The 16238-nt window shown below is 54.0% G+C and overlaps 2 protein-coding genes across 2 annotated transcripts; both read left to right on the top strand.

Annotated features, from left to right (window-relative positions):
* The first annotated feature begins 21 nt into the window (after positions 1-21).
* Positions 22-6518, top strand: CDCA5 (cell division cycle associated 5). The gene is made up of 6 exons (XM_059401858.1): positions 22-196; positions 402-496; positions 574-639; positions 719-754; positions 4464-4901; positions 5071-6518. Exons 1-6 carry the CDS (start codon positions 151-153, stop codon positions 5149-5151), a joined length of 762 nt encoding a protein of 253 aa, XP_059257841.1. The 5' UTR covers positions 22-150; the 3' UTR covers positions 5152-6518.
* Positions 6519-13504: 6986 nt separating this feature from the next.
* LOC132008423 (glutamine synthetase-like) lies at positions 13505-15625 on the top strand. Its single transcript, XM_059387010.1, is given in 3 exon segments — positions 13505-13538; positions 14040-14912; positions 14915-15625. Coding segments are annotated over 3 exon segments (1128 nt in total). The 3' UTR covers positions 15136-15625.
* The last annotated feature ends 613 nt before the right edge of the window (positions 15626-16238 follow it).

Raw genomic sequence — 16238 nt, forward strand, 5'->3', positions numbered from 1 at the left:
GAGAGGAATACAGCGGCCCGCCCGCCTTACGCCACTTCCGCTTCCTCCAGGCAGGGCGGGTAATTCGAACGTTTAGGTCTCCGTCGACCCTCCGGGTTGGCGCGAGCCCCGGCGGCGGAGACCGCGGCGAGGGTTGAGACCAAGGCTAACATGTCCGAGAGGCGAACGCGGTCCGGAGGAGCCGCCCAGCGCTCCGGTGAGCGGAAGGCGCGCGGGAGCGTGGGGCCGAGCCGTTTGAGGGACGGAGTCCCGCGAGGAGTCCCTCCCCCCACCGCTCTAGGAGGCTCACTCCCCGGGAAGCAGCTTGTTTGGGAGCCTTCTCTCGCTCACTCCTGATCCTGTTCTCCAGACTCTGAGGCCTAGAGTCTGCCCCGACCTCCTAACTTTTTTTCCCTTCCCAGGGCCGGGGGCCCCATCTCCTACTCAGTCTCTGCGGAGGTCCCAGCGGAAATCAGGCCCTGATCTCCAGAGCACCCTCCCTGAAATCTGGCCCAAGGTGAGCCCCTGCTTGCTCGTTTCTGCCCCGGAGGCCGCTGGGCTAATGTGGAACTCACACTCACTCCTCTTTTCTAGGCACCCCATGCGGCTCCAGGCAGAAAGCCCATCGTTTTAAAGAAGATCGTAGCGCATTCTGTAGAGGTGAGGACTGAGGGAAGCCTTGTGGGTTGGGAGCCAAAATTGGGGTTGGCTATGTTGTCAGTTATTATTTTCTCCACAGGTGCCGCCTGTCCACACACCTCGAAGGAGCCCAAGGGTGAGTTCATTTTTATCTGCTTAGCGGAATGGAATCCAGGGCACCCTAGAGATGGGGCAGGACATACTGGCTGCTCACATCTGCCTAGGGAGCAGTTTTGAGGTACAGATCTTCGTCCAGAGATTATACTGAATGAAATAAGTCAAGCAGAGAAAGTCAGTTATCATATGGTTTCACTCATTTATGGAACATAGGAAATAGCACAGAGGACACTAGGAGAAGGAAGGGGAAATGAAGGCGGGTGGGGGGGGACGGGAATCAGAGGGGGAAACGATCCGTGAGAGACTATGGACTCCGAGAAACTAATTGAGGGAAAGGGGCTGAGGGGATGGGTTAGCCCAGTGATGGGTATTAAGGAGGGCACCTGTGGCATACAGCACTGGGTGTCAAACGCAAACAGTAAATCATGGAACACAACATCGGAAACTAATGATGTACTGTATGGTGACTAACATAACATTAAAAAAAAAAAAAAGCTCTTTCTCCAGTTAGGATTGGATAAACCTAACATAAGTTGAAACTATTACAAAACAAAAATCTGTTTAATACGCCGAATCTATCAAACATCTTAATTTAGCTTAGCATGCCTTTAATGTGTTCAGAACACCAACGTTCGCATGCAGATGGGCAAATTATCTAATACAAAGCCTATTCATAATGAAGAGTTGAGTATCTTTTATTTTCTTGAAAACTGTACTGAAAGTAAGCAATGGAATGGGTATAAATTTATCAGTTGTTTACCCACGTGATAGCGTGGCTGACCGGGAGCCACAGCTTCCTGCCATTGCTAGCATCACAAGAGGATCTTACCACATACGTATCACCAGCCTGGGAAAAGATCAAAATTCGAAGTATGATTTCTAGTGAATGCCTATCAGTTTTGCTTCACTATGACATTGGAAAACTTCTTAAGTGAAACCGTCACTGGGTCGGGAAGCATCTGTGGGTTTTTTTGTTGTTGTTTTTAAAGATTTTATTTATTTATTTGACAGACAGAAATCACAAGCAGGCAGAGAGGCAGGCAGAGAGAGAGGTGGAAGCAGGCTCCCTGCCGGGCAGAGAACCCGATGCAGGGCTCAATTCCAGGACCCTGGGACCATGACCTGAGCCGAAGGCAGAGGCTTTAACCCACTGAGCCACCCAGGTGCCCCAGCATCTGTATTTTGAAACAGTTTGCCTCTGGAGACTCTCATGCATCACCAGTCTTGCTCACTTCCTTGTGGATTTCATACGTTTAGGTCTCGATGTCCTGATGTTCCCCCAGTGTTTTCCTATGAGAGCTGAGCTGTGTCCCTAGTATTCCTTCTCTCTAGTCCCATCTCCTCAATTTGTGAGAACAGGTTGTTGTAAGATACGTGAACAGCATTTTTACTGTTTTAGCAGAAGTAATTAAGGATGTTTTGTGAATAGAAAACCTGTGCCTGAAAATATAAGTGAGAAATGCTAGCTACCTTTTAGGGGTGGGGGAAAAGGTGAACAAGTGATAACAGCTGCGTGCCGAGGACTACAGTGAGAAAAGTACTAGATGTTACGAAGGCACCTAACCCAGACCAGCTTGCCCTGGGGCCAGGTAGTCACTAAGGTATGCTTGAGTGTTTTGGGGAAAAAAATCTCTCTGGGGTCTGGGTGGTGACTGAGGTGCAAACAGCCTGCCGGGGACCCCAAGACCAGGTAGGAAGGCTTGCCAGGAATCCTGCAGCGAGATGGCGGAGGCCTGAAGTAAGGTGAGGGCAGAGTGCTGCTCTGTCCCTCCTCTCATCACGTGACCTTCCCATCACACAGTACGGCGCTGAAAGGACACCTTCCAGAAGGCTTTCCTTTCCACTTGTGCCCCGTCACACGCACCACTGGTGTCCTGTTTCTCTATGTAGTTCTCCTTAGGCCTTCTCCACGTCTGAATGTCTGCGTGTTGTCCTACGGGCAGTGACTTGTGCCTCCCTTGTAATCATTCATTCTTGTGGGTCGAACGATAGATTGCTGAGATGGAGCAAGAGAAGCGACGAGGACTTGTGCGAGCGCTTACTGTCGGGCATGAGGAAGGGGTCTTCGGGGCTAACCCTCATTTTGGGCAGCATCCCTTTTACTCAGACTCGTTACTAAGACTCCAATTGCCTGTGCTTGTAGCCAGGAAGAGTCTCTCTGGATAATCAACGCCATTCCTTGTGTTAGCCCCCAAGAGTAACTGCATTTGTCCTGTTTCCTACCGGGTCCGGCTGCCAGAAAGCTCAGTGCCGCGTTTGGGGTCCATTAAGGTATCAAACACCTGTTCCACGCAGGGCTCTGCGGAAGGTGCTGGCTAGAGGCCGGGTCCGCCGGACAGATAAAGACCCCTGCTCCCAGGAAGTTCGTGTTCTCGTTGGGGTGATAGGTGACCAGTGTATAAGAGAGGTTGTTGGGCCAGGAGTAAAGAGCAGGGGTAGCGGGGCTGGTCCCTATTCTGTGGTAAGAAACGGCTTCTCTGAGGAAGCAGTATTTGAGCCGAGAGTGGAATTTTAAGGAGCAAACACGTGAACCTCTTTTTTTGTTTGGTTGTTTTTTTTGCTTAAGATTCTATTTATTGATTTGACAGAGGGAAACACAGCAAGAGAGGGAACTCAAGCAGGGAGAGCGGAAGAGCGAGAAGCAGGCTTCCGGCCCGAGGCAGGGCTTGATCCCAGGACCCCAGAATCATGACCTGAGCCAAAGGCAGACACTTAACAACTGAGCCTCCCAGGCACCCTTATGAGATTAATATGCATATGAGATTGGGCTTTTTCCCGTTCATAATCTTGTCGTGACTCCCTGGTTCTCAGAGCAAGGGTCTCCATGGCCCTCCCCTTCCAATGTCCTACAGATGGCTCTGTAGTGGCCCCCATCACCTCTCGAACCCCATCTTCAGTTTCTCTCCTCACTTTCTCTCAGCGACCCTGGCCTTGTTCCTTTACCTTTCCCTGCGCACCTGTACCTCAGGACTTTGGCACCTCTGTTCCCTCTGTCTACAACACTTGGCCTCCATGTGACTCACTCCCTCACCTCCCTGAAGTTCTAACTCAGACGGCTCCCCAGTGGGGCCTACATTGACCTTCACCTACTTAAAATCCCAGCTCACCCCTGGTGCTATCCTGTTCTGTTTTTTTCCAAAGCACTTAACACTTCTAACGTGCTGCATGACTTTTACCTGTTCGTTACCCGTTTTGCCCCCCCCAGAATGGAAACTCCATGGAGACAGGGCTTTCTCTGTTTTATTCCTGGTCATTCTCTCGGTGCCGAGAAAGTACCTGGAACTGGGCAGGTGACCGGGAGGTACTCGTTGACCAGATGGATGTGTTAGGAAAACCATTGCCAGCTGTGTGACACATGGACCAGAGGGCCCAGGTGGAAGCAGGCAGAGGCATCGGGAGCTTGTCGAACTGGTCTAGATAACATGAAGGGGCTTGCGGTCAGTAGGGGTGGCTAGATTCTGGTCGGTTTTTGATGGGAGGCAGAGCTGGTAACATCTGGTGGTGAGAAGTCTTGCCTTACCAAAGTGGACTCAGAAGTGAGGACAGATTCTTCTTTTCTTCCCCTCCCCAAATCTGTCTCAAGGTCTGACTTGGTGCCTGACCTGTCTTCTGTTTTCCTTTTGAAAATGTCCTATGGGTTTTTTCACCCTGAATCTCCTCGGACCTTTCTGGAAGTAAGTAATACAGCTAACTAACAAGGAGGTGTTCTCTCTTCTGGCCCGGTGCAGATTGCTTTTTTCTTGGAGAAGGAAAACAACCCTCCCAGCAAGGAGCCTGCGAAGGAGGACCGCTTCAAGGCATGTGGAGTTCCTGTCACGCCCACCACCACCCCCGTGCTCTGCCCCCTGAATGCTGAGTCTAGCTCCAAGGAAGGAGAGCTGGATGCCAGAGACTTGGAAATGTCTAAGAAGGTCAGGCGATCCTACAGCCGCCTGGATACCTTCGGCTCCGCCTCTACCTCCACCCCGGGCCGCCGGTCTTGCTTTGGTTTCGAGGGGCTGCTGGGGTCAGAAGACCTGGCCCAGGTCTCGCCTGTGGTGTGTTCCAAGTCAACCGAAGCCCCCAGGGTCCCTGTGAAGCCCTGGGCCCCAGATACAACTCTGCCCGGAATTTCGCCGCCAGCCGTGAAGGAGAAACGCAAGAAGAGAAAGGTGCCCGAGGTCCTGGTGAGTGAGGGCCAGGGCTTTCCCCCACTGTTGCCCCAGATGTGCCGGGAGGCTGCCAGGACTTGGGCCGGCCTGGGGCTCAGTGCCTGCAGGGTTCTGGGTACGTGTGCTCTGGCCAGCACCCCCTGGCCCCCGTCCTCCTCACCTGCCCCCTTTTCTCTCCCCCTAGAAATCGGAGCTGGATGAATGGGCCGCGGCCATGAACGCGGAGTTTGAAGCTGCTGAGCAGTTTGATCTCCTGGTTGAATGAGATGTCGGGGAGTCCCTGGCCATCCTCTCCCCTCCCCTGTACATAGCTCCTCCCTGTGGAGAAGACACTTGGGGCCCCTCCTCTGGCCTTGTTCCATGTACATAAGCAGCTACTATGCGAGGCCTGTGTTCCTCAGGGGGCTGGGGCGGTGACAACAGCCGTCTCAGGAAATGGGGCTCGCTGGGCCTGGCCACGCTCTGCTGTCCTGTGTCTGGTCTGGCCTCCCCCTGCCTCCCAGTGGAGTCTCGCCGTTTGACAGCTGGGCCGCACACTAGGGAGTAGGAGCTGCTGGCCCAGCGAGAGGAGGGGAAAGGCCTGGGACTGCAGGTGAGCGGGGACCGGGGCTGTGGTTGGGAAGCGCAGCTGCTCTGCGCCGCCCCAGAGGCCTCGTTCCCAGCCACAAGCCCATCTACGTAAAGAGGCTCTCAGATTCTGTAGATGGTCCAGGAGAGAATTCATGGGTTGGGAGGAGTTTAACCTGTGAGAAGAAGACACTGGACACTGTAGAATTTTACATTTTGAAGGAGGTGGGGAAGCCTTGGTTGGGTCTGAGACCAAAAGTATTTGCTCGGAGATGCTGTGTTTAATCGCTCTGCCCTGCTGCTGACATGTTCGGTTAAATGCCAGGCAGGAGGAGCACAGGCTGCTTGGGGTAAAGAGGGTGCGTTTCCCGGTGTGGCCGTCAGGTCCCGGAAACTGAGGCCCAGGCTTCTGGACCAGACACCTGCACAGGGCCAGGAAAGGGGTGGTGGCGGGAGGTGCCCCAGTTGCCACACACACCTATTACAAAACAAGGTGCACAGAGGCTCCTCCCCCCTAGAGGGGAAAACGGGGTTGTATGCTCCGCCCCCTTGTGCTAGACCTGCTAGCTTTGCAGTTGCAGCTCGCTGGTGCATGTTTTGACATTTCCAGGGTCATAGCAGTAGAGGCTGAGAGGAGCGTGTCAGGGCTGGTGGGGAGCAGAATTCCGGGGAGGATGCGCTCATGCTTGGTTAGGGGACCTGAGACCCCGGGCCACGCCTGGAGGGTGCTAACAAAAGCCCTTGCAGGGCCTGGGAGCCCTGGGCTACCTGTTCGACACTTCGTGATTTGTCAGACTGCCCTGCCCCAAGCAAGCCCCACTGCCAGGCAGCCCAGATGCCCCTGAGCCGGACAGCTGACGAATTCTTGTCCTCCCCTGCTGCCGGGGCAGAGCTCCTGGGAAGAGCCTTAGTCCTGCAGAGTAGGGAGTCACCAGGTGGTGTGGAGTTGATGTCATCATGGCTAATTGTTTCTGTCCCTAAGAAATTAGGACTGTGGGGTGTAGGGAAAAACTGTGTTGCTGTTGTTGTTTGAATTAAAAAACAAAACCCTGATTAAAAAGTTTCTGCCTATTTGAGACTGTTGTTTTATGGAGGCAGAGGCGAAGGTGGGAGGTGCAGGAAGCCAAGCCTCATTTGGGCTGTGTCACCAGGGTTGTCCCCTGGTACGGGAGACCGCCAACCTGGCCTCCAGTAGCCCCGTGGTCACTGCTTGGCCTTCACATCGGGCTTTTTCCGTGTAGTCCCAGCTGCTCCTCCAAAGTAGGGCTGCTTGCAAAGGAGGCCTCCAGGGAGCCCCAGCCCGTCCTGTCCCAGGAGGAAAGCCGCTGGTCCTGGGGTGGGGCTGCTGAGAGCCTCACTCAGAGCCTGGAGACCCCAACCCCACAAGGTCCAGCCCTCTTCCCCTGCAAGCCAGCTCCTCCCCTGGCCCAGCCCCTGTGTGCTCTACGGCGCTGGCTCCCGGAGCCTCCCAGGGAGCTAGTCAGAGATCCGGGTTCCTGGGAATTCTCCGCGTCGGCCCACGGAGGGGCTCGAGGAGGCCCAGAGACGAGCGTGCAGCTTGCGGCAGGCGGCACAAGCTGGCCTCCCTCCACCTCCTTACCCTCGACCTTGCCTCCTGGTCCTCAGAACGCAGTAAGTTCTTGAAAGCTTCACATTCTCCCTACGGCCTCCCCAAGCCCCGCTTCTACCCCGGCCCCCAGGAGAGCAGTCCTCTCCTTTCAAGGCCAACTTCCCACTTGGTCTTTTGATTCAGTTCTCATCTCTCGGACCTTGCTCAGTCCCGAACAGTCTTCTGTTCATTACGGTAAAAAACAACCACCAAAAAGTCGACGAGCGTCTGTTTTTAACTACTACCATTAGTCCTTTTAGGGCTAAGCTCTTTGAAAGAATGTTCGGGGGCTCTCTGCTTCTGTCCCACTTACTGTGATGTGTCCCACATCGCCGCCCTGTTCCCTTCTCAGGCAGAAGCAACCAGCAACCCCGTGATGACCCAAGCGACAGGCTCCGGTCTCCAGGCTGAGAACACCCCTTTCACCCCTTTCGGTGCCATGGCATCACTGGGCCCTCTATCTTGACTTCCCCTAAAATTTCAGGGCACCCAGGTTCAATCCGGGGCCCTCTTTCCAGCCTGCTGGCTCTCCCCAGATGAGGACAGGCTCTCTGGGCCGCCTTCTTTTCATTCATGGCCAGTCTTGATCTCCATCCCATACCTTCTTCCCGAGCTCTGAACCAGAATCTAAAACTACCCTTTGACTCAGAATTCCTCTCAAACTCAGATCATCCACGAGCTCTCCTCTCCCTGTGCTCCCTATGACTTCCGCGTTCCCCCAGCTGACCTCGCCATACATGCCAGGAGCCCGGGCATCCTCGTGGGCAGCCCTACCCTCTCCCCGCTCCGTCCTGTCAGCCCTAACTTCAATCTCTCCCCCACAGCCACCGGACAGCACCGGCTTCCTAGCAGATCTCTCCTTTTAACCTCTCCCCTCTCCAAACTGTCTATACGGCAGGCAGACTGCGTCTCCTAGAAGACAAAATGTGATCCCGCTTTTCCAACGTAAAATCCTTCGATACCATTCTACTTCAGGGTGTAACACCCAGAAGAATGGAAAGCAGGATCTTGAAGACATATTCGTACAGATCATCGTGAGGCTTCCTTTTGTGGCGTTGGCATCTCCTGCACACGTCCCCTGGTATCACCATGCCGACTCTGGTCACGTGGGGTAGCTTGTACTTGCCTCTCTCCATTTGCACGACCTTCAGCTTCCCGGCCCCAGTGTCTTCTTGTCCCAGTTACGGCCCAAACAACCCACACAGAGACACACAAAGGTTTCCCGTGCCGCCTTGTCACTTGGGGGCTACAGCCCAGGCCCCCTCACGCTGTCCCAGCGGGAGTGCCCTTGGGCACGAGCCTGCCCCAAATTGCTCCCCTACTTCTTGATGCTCAAGGAGCCCCTTCGTGGTGGTCTCCAGAGCTCTGAGCCGAATGTGTGGTTCCCTTCTTTCGTGGCCAGGGCTGTCTGTACCGACGTCTGTTAGGGCCCATCTCCCTGAGCTGCGGTCACCTGGGAACCTGGGGTCTCCCCCAGCCCCGGGAGCTTCTCCTGGGCAGAACTGGGTCCCGATCACGTGTCTGTGTATTCTCAGGACCCTGCTGAGGTGTGTCCCCTGGACGGCATTTGGTCAACCTTTTACCACAGAGTGAATGGTGTTCAATTGTGTTCAAGCCATTCTTTACTGGTCTTGTCTTTTATATATTGGCCCCTTCGGGCTGCTTCCGGTTTTTCCTCTTGGTGTAAATTGGCCTCTGTGTAAATTTTTTTTTTTTTTTTTTAAGATTTTGTTTATTTTTTTGACAGAGGGAGAGATCACAAGTAGGCAGAGAGGCAGGCAGAGAGAGACGGGAAAGCAGGCTCCCTGCAGACAGGCACTTAACCGACTGAGCCACCCAGGCGCCTTTAGAGTTGTGTCTTTAGACCTAGTTACCAAAGTGATATTACCAGGGACAAAGGGCCTGGTTAGTTTCGTGGATCTCGTTACACGCCGGCAGCTTGCCCTTGGGACAAGTCAAACATGGCGATGCGAGTCCTGGTATTACCTTGGAGCTCAGTGAGTCCCCAGAATTAGACAACACCCCTTTCCCAGCAGGGTATTGCTGGCCACTAAGATCCTGTTACTGTTGGGGCGCCTGGGTGGCTCAGTGAGTTAAAGTTTCTGTCTTCAGCTTAGGTCATGATCCCAGGGATCAAGCCCCACATCAGGCTCTCTGCTCAGGAGGGAGCCTGCTTCTAACTCTCTCTCTGCCTACTTGTGATCTCTGTCAAGTAAATAAATAAAATCTTTTTTTAAAAGAAGATCCTGTTATCATCATGTGGACAAGAATTTAAAAATTTTAGGCCATCTGGAAAGGCTCGATGTACTGCGGAGAGCACATGATGTGGGATCCCCGCCCCAGCCCGCGGGCCTATCAAAAGCCCAGATGGAAGCTCTGTGTGAAGGCCACATCTGAGGTCACTATTTGCCATGGGATTGGATTGTCCTCCGTCGCAAGGCCCGCAGATGTACAAGATTCTTCTGGAAGATCTGGAAGTGAAAAATGGTGATGATTCCATCTCTTGACTCGCGACCTTCTTTCACTTGGGGAGAAGCTGCTATTTCAAGCCTGCTCCAGGGGAACATCTAACACCGCCTCGTAGAGACAGACGCATCCTCGGGCTCAACCCAGCTCTGGCTCCACAAGGACCTATCCAAGGGGGTCCCAGGGGAAGGGGGTCCCAGGGGAGGCACATTTGCTCAGCAGAGAAAAGAGCCGGTGCCATTCAGATTGCAGAGCGGGGAGGGAACAGGAGAGGGAAGAACGGCATAGGCGAGAGCGTGGAGGTGGGTCAAGTTCGAGCTGGTGCTGGGAAGTGAGGCTCCTGGGCGGTCCTGCACCGTTGTTCAGGGACAGCGAAATATTAAGGGGATTGGGAATGAGGGTGAATGAGGCTGCTCGCAACGTGGGGCTGGAATGGCACACTCTTTGCCTCTCCCCGTCCCATTGATCATTTCTACACCCAAAATGGGAGGGATTCTCTACCTTTTTACAGGCTACTATAGGATTCCTTTCAATAGGGTGCCCCTCGTGCCTCCACGCCCGATAATTTGCATTTGCAGGGATTCAGTTCATGAAATATTGTCAACATGTGGTATGTTGCCACCTAACACACAGGCCACCTAGCGAAATTTGAATTTCACACAAACAATGAATCTTTTGTTTAGTATAAGTACTGCCCAAACATGGCATGGCATAGTTAAACCTTTTTTTTTTTTTTTTTAAGATTTTATTTATTTATTTGAGAGGCAGGCAGAGAGAGAGAGAGGGAAGCAGGCTCCCTGCCGAGCAGAGAGCCCGATGCGGGACTTGATCCCAGGACCCTGAGATCATGACCTGAGCCAAAGGCAGCGGCTTAACCCACTGAGCCACCCAGGCGCCCCAACCTTTTTTTTTTTTAAAGATTTTATTTATTTATTTGACAGAGAGAGACAGAGATATAACAAGTAAAGTAGGCAGAGAGGCAGGCAGAGAGGGAGGGGAAGCAGGTTCCCTGATGAGCAGAAAGCCTGATGCAGGGCTCGGTCCCAGGACCCCGAGATCATGACCCGAGCCAAAGGCAGAACCTTAACCCACTGAACCACCCAGGTGTCCCACACTTAAAGTTTTAAAAAGTTCTTGCTTTTCGTCTGAAATTCAGATCGCACCATGTCCTTGTATTTGCTAAATGTGGTAGCCCCAATTTTGAGGGGTCTGGTTTGCTGGACAGAACTGGTTGTGGAGGCTGCCCCAAGGAAACCAGACAGGGCTGGCAAGAGGGAAACCGGCAGGACTGGTGGACGCGGCTTGCCAACTGCGCGTCTGTGTCCTTCAGTTTCCCAGGGGAAGACAAAAAGCCTTCTCTAACCCCGTGGTAAAGCCAGAAGTACAGCCTCCGGAGAAGCCTAAGCCAGAAGACCCTCAGGTCTCCGGGGAGCCAGGCTTAGAGGTGATAGGAAGCCCCGGGGCTCCCCAAGTCAGAGAGCAGGGGCGGCAGGGAAGGGGACATCCCCGATGCTACCAGCCTCATGCTGTGCCATCACCATGGCACCTTCTCTGCCAAAGCCACCCTCTTCAGAGCAAAAGTTAGACCTGCAGCCAGAACCCACCGCGACCTTCCTGTTTACCCTCCTGAGCACAGCGGAGCCCACTGAGTCCAACAAGCCTGAAGAGTAAGGCTGTGTGTGTGTGTGTGTGTGTGTGTGTGTGTGTGTGTGTGCGCGCGCGCGCGCGCGCGCGCGCGCGCAGGGGAGGGAGGCAGAGGGGACTTCCCTCTGCTAACATTCAGAGCCAGGCCAGGACTCAGCCTGGGGTGGGCAGAGGGAAGACCCATGTACAGGCCCTGGGCCTGGGGCTGCCTCCGCCCCCTCCCCAATCTGCCTAGCCCACCCTCCCCCAACCTCTAGACTCCCTGGTCCCACCCTCTCTGTGTACTCGTCCCAGGGTCCTAGAGAACCAAGAGTGCCAGTTCCTGGACAAGGAAGACTGGGGCCCCCAGCGGACCTCAAAGGAAATCAGCCATTTGCAGAGTGATTGCAGGAGGTGAGCTGGCTGGGGACAGGTTGGGGCAGATAGGGCTTACAGAGTTTTTCCCCACTGAGGTCAGGTCCTGGGTTTGCATCTTCCATTCACCCTCCTCCCCTCCTTCCCTTGCCTTCTCACCTGTTCTGCTCTGGGTGACCCTTCCCCTCCGAGCATCAGTGTCCTTCTGTGTGAGCGGGACCTGCCCCTCGGCCTTGGGGGCCACAGCTTTTCACCATCAGTCGACTGTGTGCCCGCACACCTGGTCTGCAAGCAGTCTCTGGCGGCCTCTAAGGGACCCCCCGCCCCTCCTTTCATTGCCCAAGAACCAGATGGGGAAGTTTGGTCTGTGAAGCAGCAGGCGTGGGGCGGTCTGGTCTCAGGGTGGGGCAGTGGGAGCCAGTCCCTCGGGGCTGCACGGGGAATCCCAGAGCGTGGATCTGGGTGGTCAGCACTTTCGTTCATACCCAGAGCACTCAAGCAGGGCTGGTTCCAGGCTTGACCCTCTTGCTAGCCTGGAACCTCAGAGAATTCGGTCAGCGTCCCCGCTGGAGCCCGACAGGGTGGGATGGCTAGCCTGCTCCCTGGAGCGGCCGGTCCTTCGCTTGCTAAAGAGGAGAAAAAAGACACGTCATCCCCGTCTGCGCCTGCTGCTGCCAGCCACTTGGGAAGAACAGTTCCGTCCCTGCCTGTGGCTTTGCCACGACGAGAAGACTGGGCTCCAGTGAAACCCTGTTCCCGGGCGGCTGCTCCAGGCCACACAGCTCACGCAGGAGATGGGAGCCGGGGCCGGAGGACGCTGCTTTGGACAAGAACCTGTGGGCTGAACGGATATTTTTCAATTCTAGACTCTGGGAGTCACTGAGCACTATCCAAGCAGACAACCGGGCCCTGGGGGAAAAGCTGCAAAACCTGGTAAGGTGCTCTGCCCAGGCCGCCTCCTCCCTCCCTCCCAGCCCTGCTAGGGCACCTCCCGCAGTCCTGCCTGGCGTCGCTACCCACCTCTGGGCACTGCAACCTTCTGTTCCAGCCAACCTTGTCATATGAGAGCCTAAGGAAGGAAGCAAAGGCCCTCCAGGAGGAGGCGAAGGCTGTCGCGGACGGAGCCCAGGCTGTCCAGGAGGGTGCCCAGGCCATCCAGGGGGTGGCACTGTTCCAGGTGCAGGGGCAGCCCCACTGCTGCCCGTAGGGAGGAAGGGCACGCCTTCCCCGGCCGCTCCCTCAGCTCCCCGAGCCTGTAGCAGCCCAGTGCCCGGAAGGTAGCACTGTTCGTCCTGTAGCCTGAGGCTCCCATGTCCCACACACCAATATCAGCCCTGGCCAGGCCCAAGGCTGGAGACTAGACACTTCCCCGGGGAGCCATGCCAGCAGCTCCTCTCCAGGTCACAGTAATAAACTTGTCTGAAGCTGAGCCGCCTGTTTGTGGGCCCTTGGAAATCAGAGAGGTGGGAAGTCAACCTCTCCAAAATGAGCTTGGTCCCTGGGCCCCCTCAGACATTCCCCCCCACACCTTACTCCTCTGGTCCTGAACACCCACCACCTCAGAGGGGGTTCCAGGTCTGGTCGGTGTCAGCCTCAAGGGCAGTGTCCCAGGGATAAGCGCTGGGGTAGGACTGGAAGGGGGCCATGCCCCTCTCCCCCAGGGATGGAGGCCCCTGCTCTAACTCCAAAGGGCAGAAAGAGACTAGGGAGCGGCAGTCAGAGCTATGCCTGCCTTGAGACTTTGGATAAATCTCTTCCCCTTTGTAAGTCAAGTCAAGGGCAGGGATGGGGACTCCTAGTGGGAGCTCCCTGAGGGTCCAACACCCAACACCCGCCACACTCCTGAGTCCTCACACACTTCCCCAGTGGGACCATCCCACCCTTGGCAGCAACTGGCTTCCTGACTTCCCACTGAAGCAGAGAGAGAGAGAGAGAGAAGGAGAGAGAGAAAAAATTTCCGTACAACTAGACAGGGAGCATGCTTCAGTTCTGTGAGGAAGTTGATGGCGACAGTAAGATGACAGAACCAGTTTTAAGGAGGTTACAAGAAAGCAATCCAATCAAGAAATATCTCTCTCTCTCTCTCTCTCTATCTATCTATATATATATGTATATTAGATAGAGATCTGAGAAAACAGAAGGAATCCTGAAATAAGATCACAAAGTTAGATAAAAATTGGTCAATACCTTCTGGAAAAGTTTTTCTCAAAGCCCCGTAATTCCACGGGGGATTGAACTGCTTATCACTGGAACGTTGCCCTTGTGGCTAACACCAACCAGACCTGGAACCTCTTCTGGGGTGGTGGGAGTTCAGGACCAGAGAACCAAGGCAGGGTGGATGTCAGTGGGAACCCAGGGACCAGGGAAGGTCTCATGGAGAAGCAACACTGCAGCAAAGATGCGGGGGACCTGAGGGAGGAGCCCCAAAGATGGCTGGGGGAACAGTGTTCCAGAAAGCCAGAACAGCAGACTGATGGTGAAATTGCCCTCTAGGAGCAAGGAAGAGTGAGAAGGCCGGGACCAGGCGAAGACAGTGGGGTTGCTGGCCAGTGGTGAGGAATGGCTTGAGGTTTGGGATCCTAAACTTAAAGCGAGACCAGTGAGGTCCTGTGAGTCGGCAGGCCCATTCAGGGTCAAGGGTACAGGTGCAGGGTGGGCAGAGAGTCAGGTTTTTTCCCCAGTGGAGGTAGCCAAGACAGAGAGGAATAGGCGAGTGGAGAGGCTTTGCAAAGGGCTGGGCCGGAGGAAGGACAGGGAAAGTGGGAAGAGCTGGCACCATACGTCAGGGGTCCTGGAGGGACCTGAGAACACTGCCATCAGTGGGATCGATGAGCGAAGTGGGAAAAGAAAAGATGAGTTTGCTACCTTAAGTGGTTTCCATCAGCCCCACAAACCAACATGTTCAGGGAGGGCCCCAAGGCCACACTGCTGTGGCGTGGGAGCAGAAAAAGCCTGTGACAGGGATATCTTGGGGACTCACTACCAGGCCTGCTTGTACGCCAGCATCAGGATTGCTGGGACAAATGCTGAGGTCACGCCCGTCCAGTGGGAAGTCCGGACAGGACCAAGAGAAGGAATCGGCGCGGGAGATCATCTCTGGGTGGCCTCTTTCATCTTGCGTCATGTATGTGAAGACTCTGCAGCGATAGCAACCTTGGATCCTGGGCCCATTCCCAGGAACCGGGATGTCTATGCCAACTTCAGTGCCAAGGCCACGTGAGAAGAGAATGATCGGAAGTACATTGAGGAGTCCATCGGGAAACCGAGCAAGCGACACCAGTACAACATCAGAGCCTACAGACTCGAGGGGAGCCTGGATAACGCCGGGCACCGAAATGGATTTCGTGAAATGTCCAACATCACTGACTTCTCCGCCAGTGTGGCCAGCTGGGGGTTAGCATCAGCGTTACCTGGACTGTCAGTCAGGAGAAGACCCCTGCCAACCGCGAGCCCTTTCTGGTGACAAGAGCCCTCATCCACACGAGTCTTCTCAGTGAAACTGGCGACGAACCTTCCAGAACAAAAACGAAGGGGACTAGACTTGCCGCCATCAAACCCCTCCCAGCCCTCCATCCTGCCTCCATGTTTGCCCCTTCTTGGCTCTCCTAATAGCTGTAACTTAAAGGGCAGAATATCAAGGTCACTTTTATCCCTCATGCCCAGGTAATATCTCTTGCTTTCTTTGGCCAGGGTCAAGTTCTTAATCTTCTTACAGCCCCCACCCCTTTCCTCCCCTGTCACTGAAGCGTCTAATACGTTAGCAGGGAGGGGTAGGGAGACACACCACTGTTTCCATTCAGTCAGGGGCCCCTATAACCAACTTTCTATTAAAAGGGAGATTTATCAGAATGGCTAAAATTAACAAGTCAGGAAATGACAGATGCTGGAGAGGATGCAGAGAAAGGGGAACCCTCCTACACTGTTGGTGGGAATGCGAGCTGGAGCAACCACTCTAGAAAACAGCATGGATGGGGCGCCTGGGTGGCTTAGTGGGTTAAAGCCTCTGCCTTCAGCTCAGGTCATGATCTCAGGCTCTCTGCTCAGCAGGGAGCCTGCTTCCTTCTCTCTCTCTCTCTGGCTACTTCTCTGCCTACTACTGATCTCTGTCTGTCAAATAAATAAGTAAAATATTAAAAAAGAAAACAGCATGGAGTTTCCTCAAAAAGTTGAAAGTAGAGCTACCCTATGACCCAGCAATTGCACTACTGGGTATTTACCCTAAAGATACAAATGTAGTGATCCGAAGGGGCACGTGCACCCGAATGTTTATAGCAGCAATGTCCACAATAGCCAAACTATGGAAAGAACCTAGTTGTCCATCAATAGATGAATGGATAAAGAAGAAGAGGTATATATATAATATATAATATATATTATATATATTTATATATATATATATAATGGAATACTATGCAGCCATCAAAAGAAATGAAATCTTGCCATCTGCGACGAGGTGGATGGAACTAGAGGGTATTATGCTGAGCAAAGTAAGTCAATTGGAGAAAGACAATTATCATATTGATGAAGTTCTTGAACCTAGGTGAGGTTCGGAGCCAAAGGCTAAGAAAGAATTCTTAAGATGTCTTTGGTGCAAAAAGGTGGTTTATTAGAGCGCGAGGACAGGACCCGTGGGCAGACGGAGATGCTGCCCCGGGGATGTGAGGAGTGGCTGGTTATATACACAGGAGTTGGGTAGGTGAGGACAAAGAGGG

This window comes from Mustela nigripes, chromosome 1, assembly GCF_022355385.1.
Source record: "Mustela nigripes isolate SB6536 chromosome 1, MUSNIG.SB6536, whole genome shotgun sequence".
Taxonomy (NCBI): domain Eukaryota; kingdom Metazoa; phylum Chordata; class Mammalia; order Carnivora; family Mustelidae; genus Mustela; species Mustela nigripes.

Excerpts from the sequence above, each read along its gene's own strand:
- CDCA5 (XM_059401858.1), top strand. The coding sequence starts at position 151 with ATGTCCGAGAGGCGAACGCGGTCCGGAGGAGCCGCCCAGCGCTCCG. Across the intron at positions 640-718 it reads TCGTAGCGCATTCTGTAGAG|GTGCCGCCTGTCCACACACC; the intron begins GTGAGGACTGAG and ends TTTTCTCCACAG. Across the intron at positions 755-4,463 it reads CACCTCGAAGGAGCCCAAGG|ATTGCTTTTTTCTTGGAGAA; the intron begins GTGAGTTCATTT and ends GGCCCGGTGCAG.